The sequence below is a fragment of the Vanessa cardui genome, chromosome 8 (genome assembly GCF_905220365.1).
Source record: "Vanessa cardui chromosome 8, ilVanCard2.1, whole genome shotgun sequence".
NCBI lineage: Eukaryota > Metazoa > Arthropoda > Insecta > Lepidoptera > Nymphalidae > Vanessa > Vanessa cardui.
This window is the reverse complement of record NC_061130.1, coordinates 6,089,255-6,114,411: the sequence shown is the minus strand read 5'-3', so window position 1 is coordinate 6,114,411 and position 25,157 is coordinate 6,089,255. Positions and strand designations below refer to the sequence as shown.

The window sequence follows — 25,157 nt, the reverse complement described above, 5'->3', positions numbered from 1 at the left end:
CACCACTGAATATTCATGGGCTTAATTTGTGTTTATAATTCATCTAGTGCTCGGCGGTGAAGAAAAACATCGCGAAGAAACCTGCATGTGACCAATTTCATCGAAATTATTCTACATGTATATTCCACCAACCCGCATTGGAACAGCGTGGTGAAATATGTTCCAAACCTTCTCGTCAAAGGGAGAGGAGGCTTTTTAGCCTAGCAGTGGGAAATTTACATACTGTTATTGTTGTTGCACATTGTTAATCTTATAAAAATACACACATCATAATTGAAGTCCTTATACATAACACATGATATTAATATAAACATATTTACGAACGTCGATTTTAATATTTTAACCTGCTGAAAAAAAAATCTTCAAGAACTAGAATAGCTTTTATACTTAAGACGGAAAATTATTTTTTTATGTATGGAATTCTGGCACGTATAACAGTATATATATAACTGAATTATTTAAGGATAATTAATAGATTTTAATATGCATTACAGAAGAAAAAGAAATAGTAACATTTTCTTTATATTCATTTATAAATTATTGTAGCCCTGGAAGCAGAGCCCTTATAATATACGCGCGTAGGCCGTTATCGCCGCGCCTCGCTGCCGCCCGGTGACGCATCGGTGCTTGTCTCTGCACAACGTTCTGAAGATATATCCCGGCATTCATTTTACAGAATATTGTAATTTCAGTAGTTCGGGATGGCCAAAATAATATTATCGTTTTACAATTATGCTTCAATGTCTCTATCTTTTGTTAGAATGCCCCGCTATCGTCTAATTGTTTTATAATGACAGCTCTATCATATTTAAAATAAGAAATAGTGTTACATGCCAGTATTAAATGCTATGCCATATAAAATAATATTAATTACAGTTTTACAAATTATTGATCAATTAATTACAATAATAATTGTATATAATAAAGTAAATTCAATAGCTCCTGCTATAATAATAATATGCAATAATAATGTGATATAAATTGTAATATTGAATCAAATGTCATAACACCGTATTAAAGGCTAAGGTTACCCTCGTAACAATATCTTTTTTTTATTATATTTTTGTATGAAGTAATGTAATAGCCTCCAAATGTCCAAAGGAATCCTTTATTAAAGCCAAGATTTGATATTTTTCTCACTACTTGAGTTAATAGATTCAACTCTGTAAGTCAGATTCGAACCCGCTATATTTTATTAAGATATACACCGTTCGGGATTTCTAGGATGTTATTGTACACGAGCTACAATTGAAGAAAATAATTACTATTATTTCCTTATATAGAATCATTAATATATATACATAACTTTACATGATAACTAAAAAAGAAATATTGTACAATTGAACACATACAAGCGCAATATAATAATACTGATTTAATAATAGAAATAAATAAAATTGAGGCTTTTGTCATATATATTTATAAGAAGCAAAAAGAAATAATGACGTAAGATCGTATCTCGGGACTGTAGCGCCTTGTGTAGTCCTTTTTAAGACGTGTTAACTATGATAGGTAGGTATGCAATGTTTGAATGGCCCCGTCCCCATCCCATCAGTGCTATCCAAAGCTACCAAACCACCTCACTAGTTCACTATAGCATGTCGCGCGCGCCGGTATTGTTCGCCCCATTACATTATCAGTCAGCTAACTACATCGCGAGAATGACTAATTCGGTCCGTAGTTTTCCTTGAATTTCGTGACACGGTAAAATTGAAAATCGCATTAAGGTACATACCCTGTACCTACATTTTATACCAAGTTTAAAAAACTTTCCAATTTCAACAGTTTGTTTTGTCACGTGCGTAAACAGTCTTGTGTGTGTCAAGGTTGGATGACACTAGTTTCAATACAACGCCGCTCATGAATAGTTCACGTGTCTGAAAATCTACTTGGTATGTATAAACTATTAGAATAAACGGGAAATACATTAAATAATATGAAAATTTAAACATAATTCTTTAAGAAAATGTGAACCTGTATAATGAATAATAAAGTCTTAAATCTTAATATTTCAATATAACTTGCGATGTTTTGCTTCTGATATCATTAGAGTAAATAAAAACAACAACATACAATATTTTTTAGTGTAAACCGATACATTTTACAACAATTATCGCTCTAATAGCGATTTCTTTTAGGCAATGGAGCATAGTATTACGGGTTAATGAACATACTTATTATTATTACAATTCATGTTATATTGGCACCTACGCTTGTTATTACGAAAGAGATTTTAACGTAAGTCTTTACTTTACATATATAAATAAACTTACTTTTATTGAAGTACTTGATTATGAAATAAAGGTACGTACGTAGATTATGAACATCGCTAGACAAATATAATTTGTGTGAAAATTTTTCCTTACTGTGCATAAGAAAAATATATTTCATTAAACCTTGTGACGGCCTTGGGCGTGTGACAATACAATGATATCATTCGAGTATTTCGAGTCAGTAACTAGGTACATACTATAAATTCTATCAATGTCTAACTATATCAGACTAATTGAGAGGAGACATTACGTAATGCAAAAACCCATGATTTAATAGCTCTCCAGACTTTGTTTGCCGTACATAAATATGTACATGCTATATTTATAAGCTAAATGTTATAAATATGAGAAGACTTGTTTATTTTTAATATTAGCGAAATCATTTGTAACAAGGTTCTATTTAAAAATATTGTCTACTTTTCGATTGAGATTTTTCTTCAATTAATTATGGTAAGTATTGAAGTTTCGAACACGATACATATATCGATTTTAAGCCTTTTTTTCCTTTTCACAAGAACTTGTGATAAATTTTCTTGATTACTCATCCTACAAATGATTAGAGATCTCCAAACATCTTGTAAATTAATCGGTCTATCGTCCATTATTTTAGCGGAGCTTACCTTGAAGCGTTAGTGCATATCATTTTCTTTTCAATTACGATGACGTAATTGTTACCTTAAAAATATACAATGTGTATGCATACTGTAAAGTCTGAAACTGATATGAACGTTAAACAGATGACCGTAAATGCCATCTTATTTTAAGGAAATGCTTTCGAGCCCCACCTCACCGATACCGGTTTTTACAAACAAATACACATTTTTCAGAATTTGATTAAACACATAAAGGCTTTATGCGGTATTCACCAAACAAAGCACTTGTAAAATTCAGTAGTGGTTTGAATCCTCAACCTTCTTTAAATATTCGCGTATTCTGACCACTGAACTATCTCAACAAAAATCTACTTAAGTGTATACATATTCATCATCATAGTGTAGACACTTTAATACAATTAGGATTATGCTAATTTATGACTGCTAATATAATTAGAAGCAGTTCGTAATACGTAGTACGTCTTTATCAAATACTTTTCATGTAAGTAATGTAGTTTCGGACGCCTTTGTGCCTCAATGAGCATCAAAATTATACAAGATGTCCGCATAAAATCAACTTATATTAATGCGAACGTTCAGTACACATGAAGTGGGATATAAAAATACGTTATTAATCAACTAAATATACAATACTTTCCCTGTTTGTTATATGGTTGTATAGTATACAAGTATGTTTTATACTTGTATACTATTTCAAAGATCAGTGTAATTTTATATCATTTTTTTTAAAATATGATTGCAATGGTAAGAATCCACTGACATATTCAGTAATTTCTGATTTTACGCCAATTTCAAAATTATCAAAGTTCATTTTGTTTATGATTTACAATTTTGTTTATGGCTTAAGGTAATTAATTCTACAAATTTACCAATTTGTCTTTGTGTGAAGACAATGCGGGATTTTTTTTTGATGTTGTCCTGACCGACTTCAGCGACGGCCACTACTCTCAATAGAAACTAGCCAACTACGCAGCCTGTGCAGGAAATATTATTGAGTAATTACGCTCGAAAACACAGAGAAATTTTCTGTTCTCTCACATTCATTAACTAATAAGACGGCAAGTCAAATCGATAGGTGAGTTTTCAGGCTCACTAATAATGAACGTGCGTTCCAATTTATTCAGGGTATGAGATACTGCTCTGAATAAATTGGAATGCACGAACGAGGTACTAAATTCCAATTTCGCGTAATATAGCAAATCTTTAGGCAGAAAAAATCTGAATAAAATTTATCCCCGGAATGTGAACCCACGATGTCCATGTGACCCTTATAAGCTTCAACGCCAATGAAGGAGAACCAAATATATAATATTAGTGTTTCGTGTACTCAATCAAATATAAAATGACAGACTGACTGAAAATCTAAAGCAGTGAATGTAATTTTTCATAGGAATTTCTCACATAACGTAGGTGATAATATAAAAATGTGTTGAAATATATGTGAATGGAATATCGACATTTTTGGTCGGTTTCTTAATTATAAAACGGATAGTCTCCCATCAGCTAATTCTACATAGAAATAAATGTTCATTATTTAGTTGACACTAATAACTATTTAAATCATTCTTATTTTATTGGCCATGCTATCGCTGCAGAACTGTCTCGCACGTGCATATTGCAGGTGTGAATAAACGTCTCTCGATAAGATAAGATAAGTTAACTTTTATATGATAGAGGCGAGGTAATTTGAAATAGGGGCTTATTTTATGATATACATGTAATCGATCATCATAAATCTCCTCTTTGATGATTCATCTTCGAAAAACACTGAATCATCTATTATTTACTGCTAAACGAAAATTTCAATCGAGATGGCCCAGATGGCATCTTATACCGATGATTGCGGGTTCAAACCCAGACAAGCACCGCTGATTCATGTGCTTTATTTGTCTTTATAATTCATCTCGTGCTCAGCGGTGAAAGAAAAACATCGCGAGGAAACCTGCATGTGACAAATTTCATAGAAATTGTGCCACACGTGTATTCCACCAAACCGCGTCGGAACAACGTGGTGGAATATGTTCCAAACCTTCTCCTCAAAGGAAGAGGAGGCCTTTAGCCCAGCAGTGGGAATTTACAGGCTGTTGTTTTTGAAAATTTAAAAGCTTTTTTAATAAATCACTTGTCAATATCAACTTTACAATAACACTTTATGGAATCGCCAATATTTTAACTCTACTAGCGTTCCGGAATCGAAACCTTCAGCGAGAAGAAACAGCAACAAATTCGCATAGTTCCTGTATTAAATAATCATCTTAAAACATGTTAGTATTCACAATCGTTTAATCAGTTCCGTATTGGAAGGCGAGCCTAAATCCAGGCAGATTCTTACATCTAGATTTATTGATTTATTTTGTCGTAATAAAATATCAACACTAGTCTAATCTATGTCTTTTTTGTCGGGATTTTAAATTCCTTTCAGATTCATCTGTTCTAAATTTTGTTTTGTGATAAATAATCAACAGACAAATAAATATAAACAGATTGGCAGGGCTGATAAATAAATTTCATAATAGGATCGTGCAAATTCGTCTACATCAGAGAGATTTTCTTTTTTATCTGAAGCATAGCTAAGTTTAGTTCAATACCAAGTTTTAATTAATTTGTAGTTAAATCGCTTGTCATTATCGAATGAATTGTTTTTGCCCTTTCCTAAAATACAATTTGCTTACTTCGAGAGTCTTCATTTCTAATGAACTGTAAATATAACGTGTTACGTCATCCATTGCTGTTGCTATATAATAAATAAGACAAGATTATTATGCCTGGCAGTCGTGCTGTTTCGAATTTAGGTAGTTTGGTAAGCCGTTGTCGGGTCGACCTAAGACATTAGTTCCGCCCTTTTACAATGCATTCCGTAGTCGTTTATAAATGCTTATACAACTACTAAATTTTTAACCGGTTTTTGGTGCATTCTTTATCAACATAGACGCAGGTATTATGAAACAATTTGTAAAGAATATCATCGGTCCGTAGTGTTATGGGTACATATTACGTCTTCTATTTTATATTCATTATAAGATATAACAGTTTGTGTTTATATGCATTTTAGAATCGTGTGAAATATTTTCGGTTCTGTGTTAATTTCATAGTGTCGAAACACCATTATATTGATGTCGTTTTTTTTTAACTAATGTAATGTAATGTAAAGTGTATTTTATTACGAAATATTTTTTACTTTCTCTTTGTTTTAATAAAAATATCAAGCGACCTTCAGTTGTGCATTCGTATAAAAGGATTATGTAGTACAATTTTTATTGCCGTAATTAAGCCAAGTTTATAGTCGCAAGACAATATCTCAGATTAAACATTGAGCACTGATCTTACTGATATATATCTTTATGTTAATTTTTTTCTAAAAAAAAAAAATTCATGCTTAACACTCAAATTAATGTTGAATAGCAAAACTAAATAAATATCTAGTTACTGGCAATTAATGTAATATGCTAAAAATCAAAAAACTTAGATATTTTCTTGGTAGTTCATTGAATAATTCGTACAAATATCATCACAAGTATTTTTGGTCCCACGGACTTAGAGTGAGTCGAGATGGCCCAGTGGTTAGAACGCGTGCATCTTAACCGATGATTGCGGGTTCAAACCCAGGCAAGCACCGCTGATTCATGTGCTTAATTTGTCTTTATAATTCATCTCGTGCTCAGTGGTGAAGAAAAACATCGTGAGGAAACCTGCATGTGACAAATTTCATAGAAATTCTGCCTCATGTGTATTCCACCAACCCGCATTGGAACAGCGTGGTGAAATATGTTCCAAACCTTCTCCTCAAAGAGAGAGGAGGCCTTTATCCCCGCAGAGAGAATTTACAAGCTTTTGTTGTTGTTGTGTTGGACTTAGAGTAGGCGAGATACCACAAATCCTCTGACCTAGCGTGCCACTAAGATTGTACTACGCACAAAATTGACGCGCTAATTTAACTTGCATTCGAATAATTATGACATTGTAAGCCGTTAAAACTCTTGTAGGATATTGAATTGAATCTATGAAGTATTGCCATATTATCAAAAGTTTGTTTGTTGCTAAAATGGCTTAATTAAATTCATCTATTATAATGTTCAAGTGTGACTGGGGTGACTTATTCGTTTTTCAAAATCAAAATATTTTTCATTTAAGTAAGCTTTAAAAGGCTTTTCAAATGGTTACGTTACAGGATTGAATTAAACCTAAATTTACCATCATCTCATACTATCTAAAGAACATGCGGTATCTAGGTTACTATAAATCTGTGTAACTACAAACTGTCACTGTAGAATCATGGAACATCCATAAAACCATAAGGTGTGTCCCAGAATTTATGTAAGTTTTATTATTTTATTTTACGTTAAAATATATTTTATTGCTTTTTTGTCTGATGATCACCGACAAACTATTCAATTTTATCTTCAATTATATTCACCGTAATAACATACAATTCTATTTACAAAGAATGTACTTGTTAGTACGAACGGCTGTTAGGCGTGTGTTTGGTATTAATATACACTAGGTCAGACATGCACCTGATTGCCACGGTTGATTACTCCCAGTAATTATGTTTCAAGCTAATAGGTTGAATTTTACATATTTTAAACAGTTTTATGTAATCACTTTCACACTGTGTGTTTCTTAGGTTTTTTTTTAATTTACGACCAATCCAATAGTCTACATTGAGTTTACTTAATCGTCCTTGGCAAACCAGAATATCACGACATCAAGATGATTGCGGTTATTCTATATACTGAAAACTAACAGTTTGCTCACACCCAACTGACAAACGTGAAACCTTTAACATCTAGTCCAAAAATTTTATTGGTGAAATTTGATTTTGTGTGTGCTTTGAACAGCAGCGTAGATATTTTGTAATAATGAGACTACACTATCGCATCGCAGATTCGTTTATTGAATATCGTAAGAAATAAATCAATGGTGGAACTAGAAAATACTTGAAACTATATTCGTTCTAAACTAAGGTATTATGAAGTGTTTTCAAATTGCTTACAACAAAATCATGCTCAAAATTTGAATATATATATATATATATATATATATATATATATATATATATATATATATATATATATATATATATATATTTGGTATAAAATTAAAGACATAAAATATTGGCAAGTACACGTCCGTTAAACATAAGAACGACAATATTATATATATACATTGTCCTATAATATGTATAATGTGTTCCATACTGTTTATAATATATGTATTATATACATGGTGGTCTCTCCCAGTGCACGCCACTGTGGTCTTTCTCCGGCTACTCTTACACTGGGAGAGGCCTATGTCCAACAGTGGACAAAAATAGGCTGTTGATGATGATGATGATGACATGGTGGTGGTGATGGTACTGCTTTAACCATTACTCTACTACTTAATGCTTTATTAAAATGAGTTATAGAAACATCATTTGTTTACGATTGCTTTTTTAAAATTCTACTTGACATGAGTGTTATTAATCTCGGCATTCATAATTTTGATAATTGTACAAAACACATAAAGTAAATATTTTCTTAAATACTTTTCTGAGTAAACAAAGTTTAATAATGCTCATGTTCCCGTACTCACCAACTTAGTAACGCTTACAAATATTAAAGATCTTATTAAAATAATATCATGACTAAGATTTATTGCTTGAATATCAACAACAGGAACGGTCAAGGACACACAAAAATGAAGTGAAAATATTAACAGTTAAAGGTAAACGAACAGTATTGTTTGTTTTTCTGCCGTTACTCATTTTATTATTATAGTTGGCATTGTTATATTTCAATTGATCGTTGCGCCAGAAAAAATATGTATCTTGCCTAAAGATACTTGAATGAAAATGGAATTTATTATATATTTATTATATATAATATAAAAAATGGATCATAGACCTTAGCGATGAAGTTGAGTTTCAAATGATTTAATTTGAATTTATATTTTTATTTTTATTTATGTTGATAAGAATCTATTTGTTGTTTTTCTAGACTGTGTTCCGAAAAAAGAAAAACTGTAATAGTAACAAGATTTTTTGTAGTTAAAAACAAAGAAAAAGCTAAAACTCATGTGACAAACATCAAAAAAGCATTTTTTTTATGTTTGTCGATACATATGTGCTTAACATATGTATGTATGTATGTAGGTACGTATTTATTTATGTATGTGTGTGTATGTATGTATGTGTGTATGAATGTATGTATTATATACATAATACTGTGATAATAAAAGATTAATCGAATTCCCAATTCTATCGAATTATATTTAACGATATTTCTGTTAAAATTTAAATTATTCGTAATTATGTATGAATATTTAAATTATATTTTGAAATATTTTTATCAATCGGACAAATACTTTTAACTTAATAAATACATTTCGTATTATAAACTGGTTCCAACATATATACAAAATAGTGAAAATGATTTGCATTATTAATATGTTACAGGGTTATTGGTAATTCGAGGTATATCCGTTACGAGGTAATAGAGGTGACTATTTGCAATCATTTGAACCCCCATATGCATTGTGCAAAAATTAACCATTTTTGAGTTACAAGCTTTTAGCTTTTTTTTAAAATTTGTTAAAAATACAACTTCAAAATTTGATTAAACACTGAATATTAATCAATATTTAAACATTAATACGCCATTATGAAACTTGTTCTGCAGATTATTTAAAACATAACCGTTTGCTTAGCTTTCCAAAAATGCATAACAAGTAGGAATTTATTCCAAAGCAACCGAAATAAAATGCCCAGAAAGGACGCTGGTGGAAATTCGTATTCGAACCTAAACGAATTCGTACTATATATAGGTCGCTCTTTAAAATTCCCACAAAATTAACTAAAAATAATATCCAATGAAAATAACTCACTAAATAGCTAAGTTATAAGACATTTTGTAATACAACCTAAATAAAGTATTCACAGGCGAATCCGAGGAACTCTCTTTAACAGAGCACAGCACACATAGCATGTTCTAAAGTGCATAATGCAGGATGCTATCCTTATCATTGTCCTCACGAAGAAATCCCTGAAAGGAGATTTATTTTTTGTAATTTCGTGCTTAATACTGATTCTGGACTCGCTTTGAAATGTTTTACATTTACTGGATTTGAGTCTTGGTCTAAAAAACTTAGTAAAGTTTTTTTAGACCAAGCTCAAATCCAGTACCCATTATAATACTATCCGGAATTAAAAGTTAGGGGACCTTGCAATCCTTTCCAGCCTCAGACTTATTATTTCAGACTCCACGTAACGTACAGTTAAACTTATGCCTGAAACGTTCTTTCAATTCTCAGTAGTTTTCAATTATATTTAAAAATAAATATTGTTAGATTCTGAATAAAATAAATGAAACTATATTCTACCTTTTATACAAATTAAATTTGGTACAATTATTTTAATGTTTAAGAATAAATTGGATCTCTATCAAGAGTTTATTCTTAAACAATAAAATAATTGTCTAAAAACGTTTCCTTATCACTAGTAATTTAAATGCGACTGTTTTACTTTTAATTTGTGTCAAGATAAGAATATCTAGTTTTATGAATAATATTGTTTGTATTACAAAATACGAATGCATTAATAAAAGCAGGTATGATATCTTATCATAAATTACAATATTTTTCTTCATAGAGAGCTAAAATATTAAAATTTAATAAGTATATAACTTTATGATGTAAATAGTTATGTATTTCACAATTTTATAACAAAGAAAAAAGGTTTATAAAAAAGGTTTTGTTGCCTCTGTTTGTAAATCCGCTTACCCTCTCTACGGATATCACTAATAGAAAGAGCAGCAAACTAGGATGTTTTGTTTTTTAATTTGTAAATATATTTTACGAAATGGCTGAAATATGACGGTGCTATATCCAATAAATATTTTGGTAAGCCTACATAGCCAACGTTGACTAAGCCTTACTACCTTAACTTACTTTACTTATCAAAACAATAAACCAGAAAATTGTTGATCCTAAAAAGGAACTTAATCTTAAACATTTTAAACTTCACAGTTTTTTTTTATTTTGAACGAGTTTCTGATTATTACAATTTAAAGAAAATATATAATAACAGGTATTCGGGTATTATTTTATGAACCTACCTACCTTTGAGTTCTAGAGGCTTTGGAAGGAGGAAAGTGCTATAAACTTTCCTACTTCAGGTAGCTAATCAAGTCTGGGTCTAAAATATTTCCAGCTATACGCATTCTAAATAATAAATTCGTATACTGAGAATAGTGCATTATGAATGAAATGTCATGGGATTATGAAAAGTAGGAAAAACCGCAACTATTAGTAAAGTTTATTCTGCTCTTTCCCGGAACGTAACACAATTAAAACAGTTGCTATCGAGTCGCGTCACGCACGCCGTGATCGCGATGGCTTGTAATTACGTATTTTGCGTTATTGACATTTAGCCGGGCTCGCAACAACAGGCCCACCGAATAATGGCTATACAACTATGACAAAAATATGTTCACAACGGGTCTGTAATTGCTTTAATGAAGACAGTCACCAAACCGATACTGTCACCGCTCTGTGTTCGAATAGGTTGATATTTAGGCTGTAATATTAATATATGAATAGTTAAAATATATCTAGCATATGTTTCAATAATTAGAATAAATAGGAAAATTTTAACGGATAGACTGTTCAGCTGTGCTGAATTTTGTTCAGATCTGAACAAAATTCGGCCCGGATTAGAGTCCCGAATAGCATAGGCTATTTTATCCCGGAAAATATTTATATATGCAACACTTGCCTCCCTCCACCCCCTTCACAAATGCGTGGGAAGTCCCGGCCGAAAACTCGCGTATAATCGTTCTATATCGAAGTTATTTGGCAATTCAATTCAGTTCACTTCTGACTATTTGCACGCTCCTTGGAGATACTTATATCTACTTCAACAATATTAATTAAAATGATTGCATCTGTGTTTGTATTTTATGCGTTCCTAAATCATTCATATGATTATGAAGAATCTTTGGCGAGATGTTATGCATAGCTCGAGAACGTTTCTCACCCAAAAGACAATATTTTCTTTTAACGTTTGTCCTTAAATACAAACGATTATAATGTGGGCCCTCATACCAACCAAAGTCGTGATGGATTACTTATAATAGCTAGATACATATAAAAAATAAATGAACAGCATAGCATATATTGACTAAAATCTTTTTTTTTATTTTACTAAATTTAATTTACTAAATAATTTAAAAGTAATTATGCGGGCTAGTTAGAAAAATATATCAATAACACACTCACTATTATGTACGATACATTTAATTTCTTATTTTATGTGGTACGTATAATATGTATTTTTACAATATCTTGTTGTGTATAACAGTGTTATCGATCTGCTTTGGTCATTAGTCACTTATTCAGGCAGGCTTCGTGACGGCGTCTATTAAAAACATTTTATCGACTTAAATATTCAGAAAAACATCATGTATTCGTTAACTACAGAGTTTTAAAATCAATTTGTAATTCGGACTTTACATGCAATATTTATTATATTGCCCTACACATCACACGCAAACAGTAATATATAATTGCGACATATATACAACGATTTATTGTTACACAGTAATAGTTTCCATATTCGCCTCCCCTTGCAGTTTCACCTACGTGTTTGGCTAAGAAGGGAGTTTCATGCAGAATTTCGGAATAAAAATCAAAATCTCTGTGCCGAACACTATGTAGATCATGTATCTCTATGACAAATTTTATCAGTTCCGTAGATACATAGATACATACACATAGATTTACGCTATGCTAAGACTTTTTTATTAATGGTGACCACTAATTAGGTTGCTCATTTGCACTTCCGCCATTTATAAATAAAAATAGTATATGTATACTTTAAATTCAATTATAGTTCACATACCCATAATAGTCGCTCCAAAATTTTAATGATTTTTAATCTTTTTCCACAGATTCCAAACACTGTTAACTGCTAATGAAACGAGTGACAATATTCGACGCGAACCATTCAAACTTTCGAAATCTATCTCTCGCAAAAAATATACAGCAGCATGGCGCCGACAGTCCAGCATTATAAAATGATCACCATGGATTTGGATAAAGAACTCCACTTTATGGATAACGACTACAAAATAAACGATGAAAAGAAGTTTGAAAATAATAATACATTACTAAGAAAGGATACTAGTGATGATACAAACAGTGATACAGACTTTGATATAGCTAAATATGAAGCGATGGAATTCAGATCCCGAATAAAGTGGCCGGATTTATTAGCGCAACTATCGTTACACTTAGTGACGATTTATGGAGCGTATCTTATTTTAACTAATAGGGTGAAATTCCTTACAATAATATTTGGTAAGTATTTTAAAATATTCCCTTGAGCTAAAACGTTTGTACATAAGTAACATATATTGGCACTGAGGGAGTAAGATCTCCTTATTTTTATTTGAAGATTTTCAAATCTTCAATCAGAATATACTTCAGTATATTCTGGTTTTACAAAGAGAGTTCGTTCTGGTTTTGGATACATACAGATTCCATCAGGATGTTATCCTTCACCACCGTACATAAAATTAATAAAAAGCACATTAAAATATTATTGATATTTGCGCGGGATTGAATTATTTTATGAATATTCATGCGTCGTAACTATAGTGGCATTATTTACAGTTATTTATCAAAATATAGGTGTTTTTACTATTACATAAAATAACAACAAAATAAAGACAATTTTATTTCCTTATATACAATGGAATAAACCTTGTATAATAAAAAATGACCGTAATAAAAATTGTTGTCTTTATTTTATTTTTCGAAATACACTACACGAATGATACAAAATGTGAGCTATGAGACTGAGCACGTTACAATAGACGAGTACTTTTTGTTCAGATTTTTGTAAAAAATTGGAATACTATCGTCATTGGTACCATTTCGTTAAAATATTTTAATTTCAATTTAAATAATTAATTAAGGGAATATCGCGTTTATCAGCTCGAAAATTTGCAATTTTAAAAAGTGATCAATATGCTGAATGTATATACTTTAGCCACGGTTTTTATTGAAGTTTTTACTATAATTAATAAGATATCGTCAAAATTGCAACACAATCAGAATTGCGTACATTTTACCGTTCGCGTCAAAATTATTACCTCGTATCTAACTGGTCTCAATTTTAAAATATTTTGTTTTAATGACCCCTTGTTTAAACATAATACTTATTGTTCCTTAATGTATAACTTTTTTTACTTGGTGGTAGGGCTTTGTGCAAGCCCGTCTGGGTAGGTACCACCCACTCATCAGTTATTCTACCGCCAAGTAACATTACTCAGTATTGTTGTGTTCCGGTTCGAAGGGTGAGTGAGCCAGTGTAACTGCAGGCACAAGGGACATAACAACTTAGTTCCCAAGGTTGATGGCACACTGACGATGTAAGGAATAGTTAATATTTCTTACAGTGTCATTGTCTATGGGTGATGGTGACCACTTACCATCAGGTGGCCCATCTGCTCGTCCACCAACCTATACCATAAAAAAAAATAACTTATAAACAAACAACTCCACACAAACTTTAAAATTTTCAAACCTTACACACCTGAATCTGCTACCTGAAGCTCAAGCCGGCATTTTTTGTCTATGAATTTGCATTGTCATAAAAGTCCAAGAGGACAGAGCCGCAACACGTTTCTTAATGTTTTAGAAATAAAACGTGATAGGATAAGTAATGTACGAGTATACATACTAATAAGGTATACCTGCTACGTGGGGTCGCCGGTCAGTTTACAGGTACCTGATGCTAAGGGTACAAAAAAAATCTCCTTTTTTAAATCACTGATTTGTTTATATGTATGTTTGATATTAAATTTATAATAAATTTTGCCAGTTACTTTGTCTTGGTAGTAATTATATGTTATATATACTTATCAGATCTTGATAGTTGAATGCAAGAACTAAACAAAGTACCCGTCATATTGCTTATTAAGAATTAACCAAACTCCCATTACAGACCATCGCTAAAACCGTATTAAGCAATATTATAGTTTTACTATTTTTACTGATACAAAAAATACTCCTAAAGTATCCAATAATTAACTTGTGTAGTAATAAATGATGTAGATGATAGAAGGCTCAAATTGTCTATCAATACTGACACTACTTCAGGCGTAAACGAAGAGTTTACTCGGAGTTTACAAACTTTTAATTTTGTTATGATTTTTTTATTCATAAACTTTCCCCCAAGTCCTAAGTCAACATTTTTATCATACTGTAATTACTGATGTAAATGAGTCCTAGATTATGGTTTAATTATTATTGGAATTTTTTATTAGACTATTAAAATGATAAGTATAGTTGAAGTATATTATAAACCTTCCGATAATAAACAATGGCGAACACACGGTTGCAATCGCTAGGAATAATAATTGTTTGGCTGCTTACAAATGTTATTGGCAATAGTTGTTAAATAATGTTTAATGTATTAATTTATTTATTTCCATCTCATGGAACACACTAGTTATAGCTAAAGTTAAAATAATTTATAAAAATATGAAACCGACTTCGAAATTAGAAACAGCTAGTAAACTAAAGATAAAAAATTAAATCTAAAAAACTACTCAACCGATTTCAATGAAACTTGCACTGTTACCTAAGTTGGAGTGTACCTAACTTAGATTAAAAATGATCATCTCAATACAACTTTTAGTTTTCTAGAAACTTATAGACAAGTATATACTTATAAAATTTAGCACACGTGCTTGGAAGCCTAAATCGATCATTCATTCACATTCTAACAATGTTACATACATACAAGTTGAACTGATAACCTCCTTTTTTTAGAAGTCGGTTAAAAAATGACGAAACGCTTCGAAAAAAGGTAGGTAGTGCATAGCGTGGGCCCGGTCGTGTCCAAATAAAAAATTCGAATTCTCGTTCGTTTGAAATATTTTTAGAAGACTCTCAACTCTTACACAATCGAAATCTCTATGATAGCTTTATATAATTGATTGCGCATTTTTAAACGTTCAATTACAACATAGTATAAATATTAACTAAAACCTGAAATGAAAGCGCACGCCTTATATCAGTAGCCCGAAATATCCAAAAAACCTGTCCAAAGTAAATGAATAAATATTTAAGTATAAACTATTAAATGCTGTTGTTGCTGGTGATTGCAAAATAGCTGCTATTGTATTTTCATATATTTGTAGATTTTTTTATAATTTTTATCCCACGAAGAAAACATATGATCACACGCACATAATACAAACACGCAATCATTATGTGCAGACAATGAAGACATTTCATTTCACGCATAAATGTTAAAAAAATAAAATGATGTTGATTAAACGGAAAAACTTGAAAACATGCATGAAAGAACATCCGATCATATGAGATAAGAAATGAAAGCGATAGAAAATAGATGCTTGGAGAATACTAACCTCAATGTTGAGAAGTTTTTAGAAGATTATTGAAATCAAATCTTATATTCGGGTCGGCAAAATCTTAGTCGGTAATAACTCGTTTAATCATCATTATCATTCTCCTGCCGTTATCCCAATTTTATTTGGGGTCGGCGTAACTTGTCCTCTCCTTCCATAATTCTCTGTCGGACGTTATCTAACAATTATAACATAAAGGATAACATTTTTCTAACCGTATCTTCTTTTACATTTTTCTGTAGATATCATTAACTCGTTTAACATATATTAATAATTTTGTATAGGGTTACCACAGAATCGATCTAAACCTATCCATAATTATGATTCGTTAAAAATAATGATTTTTTAGTCGATTCACAAAATTCATATAATCGAGATATTTCGATATTAAATCCATGAAGTTCGATGACACGACAATTCAACAGACGGCCATGTTTGATGTATACAGGTGCGTTCAAAAATAATTTCGTGCAGGGGTCGGTAGTTAATATAATTGTTTTTTGATTTGTATAATTTTCCTTATTTTACCCGATCGAAGCCGAGTTTTCATCCAAAAATTTTCGATAACATATAAGCATGGTTAAACATTGTCATTAGTGATAAAAAATACAATTATATATTATCGCTAATAAATTTTTGACGTCCTAGTTTTTGGGCGGTGGTGACCATATACCAGATAGCACATATGCAAGTTCGCCAACATCTTTTATAAAATAATAACAATTGTGGGAAATATGTATGCAGATATTTAGACATCAGGAAATATCTGTCAACTAGACAATTATGTTCCATAAATTTCATTTATTGGAAAGAAAGTGAAACTTTTACTACAACATGAAGCCGATGCCTAGTTAGGTTAGGTTAGGCAACTAGTAAATTCTATATAAATGACTATTTCATATAGAATAAAGTTAATGCAATTGAATTAAAATTATAGAAGCAATATCACTTATTCGTTGTAATGTACAAAACTTAAATACTAAAAATATGAATCACAAAATTATTTCCCTTTCATAAAAGTTCTATTAAAACGACTTAAAAAAAATCATCTTCTTGAAACATTTCTAACGAATTACGAAATGCAAATCTCATTTGCGTAATGAAATTGTGCTTAGTATATTTATAACGCTGTTTTATATGATCAATTCAGGTAATGTATTAAGTGCGTTTTTCCATTTACTAAATTATTCTATCTCACAAATGTATCGTGGACATTATTGTACTATAATTGTCATAAATATGCAGTAAATCTAATATATTATATAGCATAAATGGTATCCAATACAACTATTATATTAATGAACATTTTCTATTCGCCGAATAAATAAAACTTCGTGATAAATTTTCTTCTAATATATTCTCTTGATGGATTCATAACAATCATTTTTATAAAATTTGACGCGCGATTTTTAGCCGGGTATCCCTTGCTACCGCTGAGGAATTATCCGGGTAAAGGAACCCGTACCCAGATGGGTCAGACAAAAAAAAAACAATCGTTCTTATTTAAAAAAAATATATTTAGAATGATGTGCTAATTCGATGTGTATTATACAAATTGTATAATTCGTACTAAATACTTTTTATGATTGTTTCTGTTGTTTATTTTCAAATACTTGGATTATAAATTAACATTTTTCCTATGTCGCACTATTAACAATAGGTTTTATTTTTATATACAATAGTTGAGCGGATTAGCTAATGACCGCCTGTCAGTAAGTGTTTACCGTCGTCACTGCCACCGTCTATAGGCATTAGCTCTGTATGAAATATTATATTTGTTTTAAATTAATTAATCAATAACACGTAAAGGCCGCGCTACACGCCGTCAAACATATAAATAAATAAATAAATGACTTTAAGTGTTAAAGTCTTTCATATTATTCAAGTAGGTATGTGTTCTTAATAATAATTTGTGTTATTTATTTCACACAGCTATTGGCACAATATATACATCGGGCTTTGGAATAACCGCAGGCGTACACAGGCTTTGGTCTCACAGAGCGTACAAAGCGCGGCTGCCGTTTAGGATTTTACTTGCCATACTTTTTACAATAACAGGACAAGTGAGTATATTTTGTTTTACCTTCACTTTCAATATAGAAAATTATTTCTAACATATTTTCTTATAAAAATACTACTGATAATACCTATGTAGTTTCGTTTCAACTGGATATGCTTGGACGTATCCAATTGATATCAAAACGATTATATAATCGACGGCCCCTTTCATCGCTTAGTCTAGTCGCTATTGTTAATTTCTATATAGATACAAGAAGCTTAATTCGGGTTTAAAAGAATGATGACAGGTATCACTTAAATGAAGAATAAAGGTTTTTGCGTTCGAGCGAAAAAGCATAGATGTTGAGAATTCCATGTAAAACCCGAAATTGGGAGTTTTTATTTATTTTTATACGTCAAAATAATACAACTACGTTAGATAAAATTATACAAGAAGACAAGCTACTTATTAAACAGGGTTCCGAATATTGGAGTCAATTGTACGAATTGACCTCTCATCATTGTAGAGCGTACTCGAACGATGTAAATGTGTTGAACACCAACGGCCTCTATGTTTATTATGCTATGTTACGCAATTGTTTATACAAACAACAAGAGAAAATGCTAATCCTAAAATAAAATCTTAAAATAAATTCAGTAAATATAAATCGATTCCTACAATTTAATTTGCTTCTGGATTTTGAATTAATTTAATAGGCGGTTTATTTATTCATTATTCCAATGTGTTCGATTTTAAAATTTAAATGTATGCAGCTTATCATTTTCATTCACAATATTTGATATTTTATCGACAACTATATCAACGTTGAAATAAAATTAAACCGCCGGTTGATCTTTTAAATAAAATCGTTTTATCTGGATCAATTGTCAGTGGATTTTAATAATGATAATAAACTGATAAATAAATTTTCAGAATTTATAAAGTATTATAAGAATAGTATTATAAGTATTATATTAACATAAGAATTAACAACATTAAATACTTAAATATATATATACAAATATAAACTAAAAGTAGTTACTGTATAAATCTTGACCGCGTGGAATGGTGGCAAGAATGCTAGCAGCATTTCCCCGTTGAATCGCAATTCCGATCCTCTGGGCAAAAAACGAACCAGCCCTCCTGTCACCAGTGGAGGCAATGAGGCGAGGTGTTATATAAGTACATTCAATTATTATTACAAAATTAAGGTGACTTACAAATAGTGAATTTTATAATTATTAAATTAAAGTCGAAAATTGTTTACTTAGTTTGAATCAGTACTATATCAGCGAATTAAGAAAATATGACTACAAAGCGTTTTCATGTCTATTTAAAATGAGATGAGAGATGATTTTATAGACAATTATATGTTTACTGACAAATATATGCTGTATAGCATACTAACGAGACAATATGTCACTTAATTCTGATATTCTACAAAAATGATAGATATATATTATTACACTGTGTAATTGTACATACCGTGAGATTATAATCTATATATATTTGCGATATTCTATTTTGCGATAGGGTTAACTGGCCAAAGGGTTAAATGCCTGATTGTAAGCCGTAACACACTGCTTACATTTAACGTGCATTATCGTCTATCAAAATTATAAGATTGAAATGTGTTTTTTGGTACAAGCAGTCACGTTATTTCGACAATATATTTTTAATAAGTACTCAGAATTATATTGGGCTATTTACTTTTATTTGAGGATATTAGGTAATATATGAATTTCAAACATGCATGTGGTGAATTGCCCGTTATATACCTACTTAATATTCACACAAGAAATTTGGTTATAGTTCAAAATGAAATAAGTAATTGTTATAAGATAAATTTATCTGTTTATAGTTATGTTAAGTTTAATCATCTAAAGTTGTGTTCAATTTTGCTTAAAAAACAATTTAAAGGAATGGAAATAAATAAGCACCGTACAATTTGCATTTGTGACAGTTCCCTTTAGAAAAATATTTTATTTGGTAATAATAAATAATATTTTAATGGTGTTAAACCAAGTGAGCTGTCGGAATATTTGTGCAATTTATTTTTAAAATTATTATTTATTGTTCAACGACAAAGGTGCTTAATAAGTTTAAAGAAAAAATAAATAAATTTCTCGGCAGACATGGGAGATAGGTTACGTGAGGTGTACGCGAGCCATATTTATCGGTAACGCCTAATCGAGCAAGATTAACTACGAACTTACATCCACCTCTTAACTGTACAAAATATACAAAGCCGTATTGAAAATAAACGACAATAATTAATCTGTTTAAAAAAATTCTGGATATAACAGTCAGAGGTTTTATTTATTTATTTATTTCCAGAAAGACATTTACACGTGGGCATTGGACCACAGAGTACATCACAAATACTCCGAGACAGTGGCGGATCCACACGATGTGCGAAGAGGATTCTGGTTCGCTCATGTCGGTTGGTTATTCCTGACGCCTCATCCAGCGGTGGAAGACAGACGAGTGGCCTTGAGAAAAGTCTCTAATGATCTCATGGATGACCCCGTAGTTAGATTACAAAGGCAGTATGTGTCAACTTAATATATCATAATCAATCTGAAACTTGTGAAGTTATATTTATAGTAACAGCCTTTGGATTTCCCGCTGCTGAGCTGAGGCGTACTCTCCCTTTGAGGAGAAGGCTATGACTATATACCACCACGCTGCTCACACGGGTTTTATGGATTTAAGCTGTTTCGAAGCTATTATATTTTACATTTGAATACTAATAATTTAAGTCATTCGTCATCAACCTTTCATAAGAGAATATATTTTTAATTTTATTTTTTTTCTTCATTCACAGATTCTTCATTCCTTTATTTATATTACTCAATGTTGTACTGCCCATTGTGATACCAATGTACTTTTGGGAAGAAACGCTTCTGAACAGTTTCGTTGTGAGCTTCGTTACGCGATTCACGGTGACACTTAACATCGCTTTCTGCGTCAACAGCTTCGCACACTTATGTGGAAATAAGCCATATGACAGGTTACACTTTTAATTTTTAACCTAGCTTTAATCAAAATCAAAATATACTTTATTCAAGTGGGTTTTTACAAGCACTTTTGAATCGTCATTTAACAATTAAGTGAAGCTACCACCGGTTAAATAATCACTTTTGATTTAACTTAAATTTTATTAAGCTCTTCCAAATGGCCTAGCAAGGAGCACGGCTTCACTAAAACTACATAATAAGCTATTTCAATCAAGTGAAACCTTAAATGTTCAATATATTTTTATCATCTATTTTCTATTATCTAATTCAACGAATGTTACTTGAACATTATCCTATAACTAAGAATATATTCATGGAAATTATTTAAAAATAGCAGTAATGAGTATTATAATGACATCAAATAAGTTAAAACGTTCTTCGTAAGGTCAAAATGTTCCTAAGAAGGCCAGCCTAACTAATTATTTTAGGGCTTATTCTTTTTTGAACTGTAGGTAGATTAATTATCTTGGGTTTTCTTTTTAAATAACTGGGTTTCGAGCCAAAAATATATTGAGCTATTTGCGACCAGCCATTTTTGAAACATGCGTAATATTTATAACAGGATATCTTAGTTAACGAGAACAATAAAGAATAAGAAGATTTTAATTCACAACAATACAAGTCAGTTCCAGACAGTTTGACGGAATTCCGGACAGTTTATATTTAGTTAATTCTTTAATTACTTTTTGTACCATTAAGAAACAGAACTGAAGGGCATTAAAGTTTTAATTGCCAATCGAAATATCTTAAAATATCATCAAAAGCCTTTTGATACCGTTTGTTTAATTAGCTATCACCGTTAAGACAGCAAGCCCTCTGTCCCATCTCAAATTTAGATCTCGTATAACGTATAATTTATATCCCTTGAACTCAAAATATTTTGGTTTCCTCAGATTTATCAAATCAGTCGAGAACTCGATGGTGAGCTTGGCAGCGCTCGGGGAGGGGTGGCATAATTACCACCACGTCTTCCCGTGGGACTACAGGACGTCGGAGCTCGGAAGACTGAACTTATCAACTAAGTTCATCGATATTTTCGCTAAGATTGGTTGGGCATATGATTGTAAGAAATGTTTTTGTAACATCATTGAATAAATTCTTAGATTATAAATGATTTAGGATGTCTTGATATGGATATGTAATACAACAACAACAACAGCCTGTAAATTCCGACTGCTGGGCTAAAGGCCTCTTCTCGCTTTGAGGAGAAGGTTTGGAACATATTCCACCACGCTGTTCCAATGCGGATTGGTGGAATACACATGTGACAGAATTTCTATGAAATTTGTCACATGCAGGTTTCCTCACGATGTTTCCTTTCACCGCTGAGCACGAGATGAATTATAAAGACAAATTAAGCACATGAAACAGCAGTGCTTGCCTGGGTTTGAACCCGCAATCATCGGTTAAGATGCACGCGTTCTAACCACTGGGCCATCTCGACTCTTATATGATATGTAATACGAACGGGGTGAATGACATGTTACAAGTATGTATGAACGTAAATGGGTGAAATACGAGGAATATTGTAAGAAAATGAAATGTATATGAACTCTGTAACAAGAAAAACGGAGATGACAAAATTAAAACGAAATTAAATATAAACAGATTCAAAACTAAATATTTCTGAAGACAGCACTAAATAGGTCCGCGGTCGTTTTATTTTTATATAGGTCAAGTATAACACACGACGTAGAATTGAAGATCAATTTAAATATTTTTTGTTAATAGTATTAAGCAATCCAGCTCTTTGTTCATGCAAACTAAACTGATTGTCACATTTAAAAGGTAGATATAATATGTAGAACGTTCAAGAGCTATGCAATAATATTAAGCATGTGTACAGGAAGCAAAACAAAGTAAATTGTAATAGCAAAGAGTAAAGCACAATAAAAATATAGTAATATCAAATAAAAAGAAAATAAAATAAGAAAAAAATGGTAGTTGACCTCGCAAAACATTACATTATCTACAGTATAAGCTGAGGTTTTTTAACTAATAAAGATTTAAATTTAAGTTGTTGTCCTCGGAATATAGTGAAAGTAATATACATTTAACAATGGTACTAATGGTAATATTATGAGGTATTTTAATTTTAAGCTGGATTCAATTTTTAAGTTCATCTTGATAAAATTTTTCCTTATATGTTTCAGTAAAAGCAGCTACACCATCTATGATCCTTAAGAGAGCAAATCGAAGTGGGGACGGCAGCTTCGACGGTATGGAAGAACCTGATCCGACTTCAAGTATAAATTGTAAAGCCACAGACTAACTCAGAGTATATAAAAATGTATAACGCTTTTGATGTTTCCACGACCACTGACTGTACGCATAATATCTACTTTGGACTTATATGAATTTTACTGTCAATAAATTTAAATGTATTAAAATAAAACAAGCCTAAGTGTAAATTGAATTTTGCAATGGAGTTCTAAACTTTCAATTACGCCTTAATTGTACCCAGAATAAACATGTATAATTTGTAATGTGACGTTAAATTGTTTAAATTAATTTAAAATAGTTACTATACGATATATAAAGGAATTAAAAAGTACTTTAAATATTTTGTAATTAACTGAAATCAATTGTTATAATGACGTAAATAAGTAGTTCAAGTACAGAATTAATATATTAATGATAATGTAAAATGGTAAATAACCCAAACCAATATATGTACTGTTTGCGATTATAATAAAAAAAAATCAACGAATATAATGTTAAATCCCGAATTATTATGATTAATGTATTTTTTTATTATGTTATATTATATCTTATGCAGGTCATGCATAAAAAGCAGCCCTTTTTTAATAAGAAGAATCTTTTAAGAAAGCAAGTTTAATGCTTCAAATTTAAAAAAAAAAGGAAAGTAATAAAGTAAGAAACATATGTATGTATGTAGCTGTACCACATTTTGAAATAAATATGAAAGCTTAAACTTAAACCGCTTGAAAGTGAATGTATTAAGATGGGCTGTCCCGACTTGAATGGTCTTTGAATAGTGTTTACCCCGCTAAGCTGAATAACCATAAACCATGCCAAAAAACACGTAAGCTAGAATTAATTCAAATCTGGAATACCGCCATCTTCAGGAATTGACAGCTAACGTCACGCACGTTAATCGCTTAATATTAACATTGAAATTAATAATCTGTGCCCTCTTGGCCAATAAAAAAAAACATTGTAATTGTGACAAAATGACGAAAATGGGAAAGAAAGCAGAAGACTAATTTAGTTCACTGATTAAGTCGAGACGATCGCGCTGGTGTATTAACAAGGGCTTTTAACTTTTTTTGTTCGTTTCTGAGAATATTATTATGAAATAGTTTGATTCGATAATTGTCATAATTGTAAAATTGTAATTGTGGTGTGTAGTCGATTAGAACATCTTTATAAAAACATACAGTCAACGTAATAGATGTAGGTTAGAGTCTAGAAGAAAAAAAAAACTTTTTTTGTCTATTATTTGTGCCAAAGAAGCACGGATTATTTACAGAAAATACTTACTTGAGAAATTTAATAATATAAGAAGACATTAATGTTTTTTGAAAAGAAAAATTGTTATGCTATATATAGCAAACTCAAACTCAAACCTCATAACACCGAGGGCCTACAGGTGCGTTGCCGGACTTAAATGTTTCCAAGTCGTGAATAATTGAAAGAACCACTACCAATTTTTTTTAACATTGACATCTACTATGAATTTACAAAAAAAATAAGAAATATCAATATTTCTGCCTAAAAATATATAGAAATTACTTAAATCACAATGTAAATAAAAATATAAAGAACGAGTAAGAACCAATAAAAACAACTTGACAAATTGATTAGTCTCA

General features: G+C 31.0%; 1 protein-coding gene across 1 annotated transcript; it reads left to right on the top strand.

The window, feature by feature from the left end:
• The first annotated feature begins 1,569 nt into the window (after positions 1-1,569).
• Positions 1,570-24,062, top strand: LOC124531820 (acyl-CoA Delta-9 desaturase-like). Its single transcript, XM_047106357.1, has 7 exons — positions 1,570-1,892; positions 12,814-13,222; positions 18,238-18,368; positions 20,642-20,853; positions 21,132-21,317; positions 22,218-22,387; positions 23,478-24,062. The coding sequence occupies exons 2-7, from the start codon at positions 12,913-12,915 to the stop codon at positions 23,594-23,596; spliced, it is 1,128 nt and encodes a 375-aa protein (XP_046962313.1). The 5' UTR covers positions 1,570-1,892; positions 12,814-12,912; the 3' UTR covers positions 23,597-24,062.
• Positions 24,063-25,157: the final 1,095 nt, after the last annotated feature.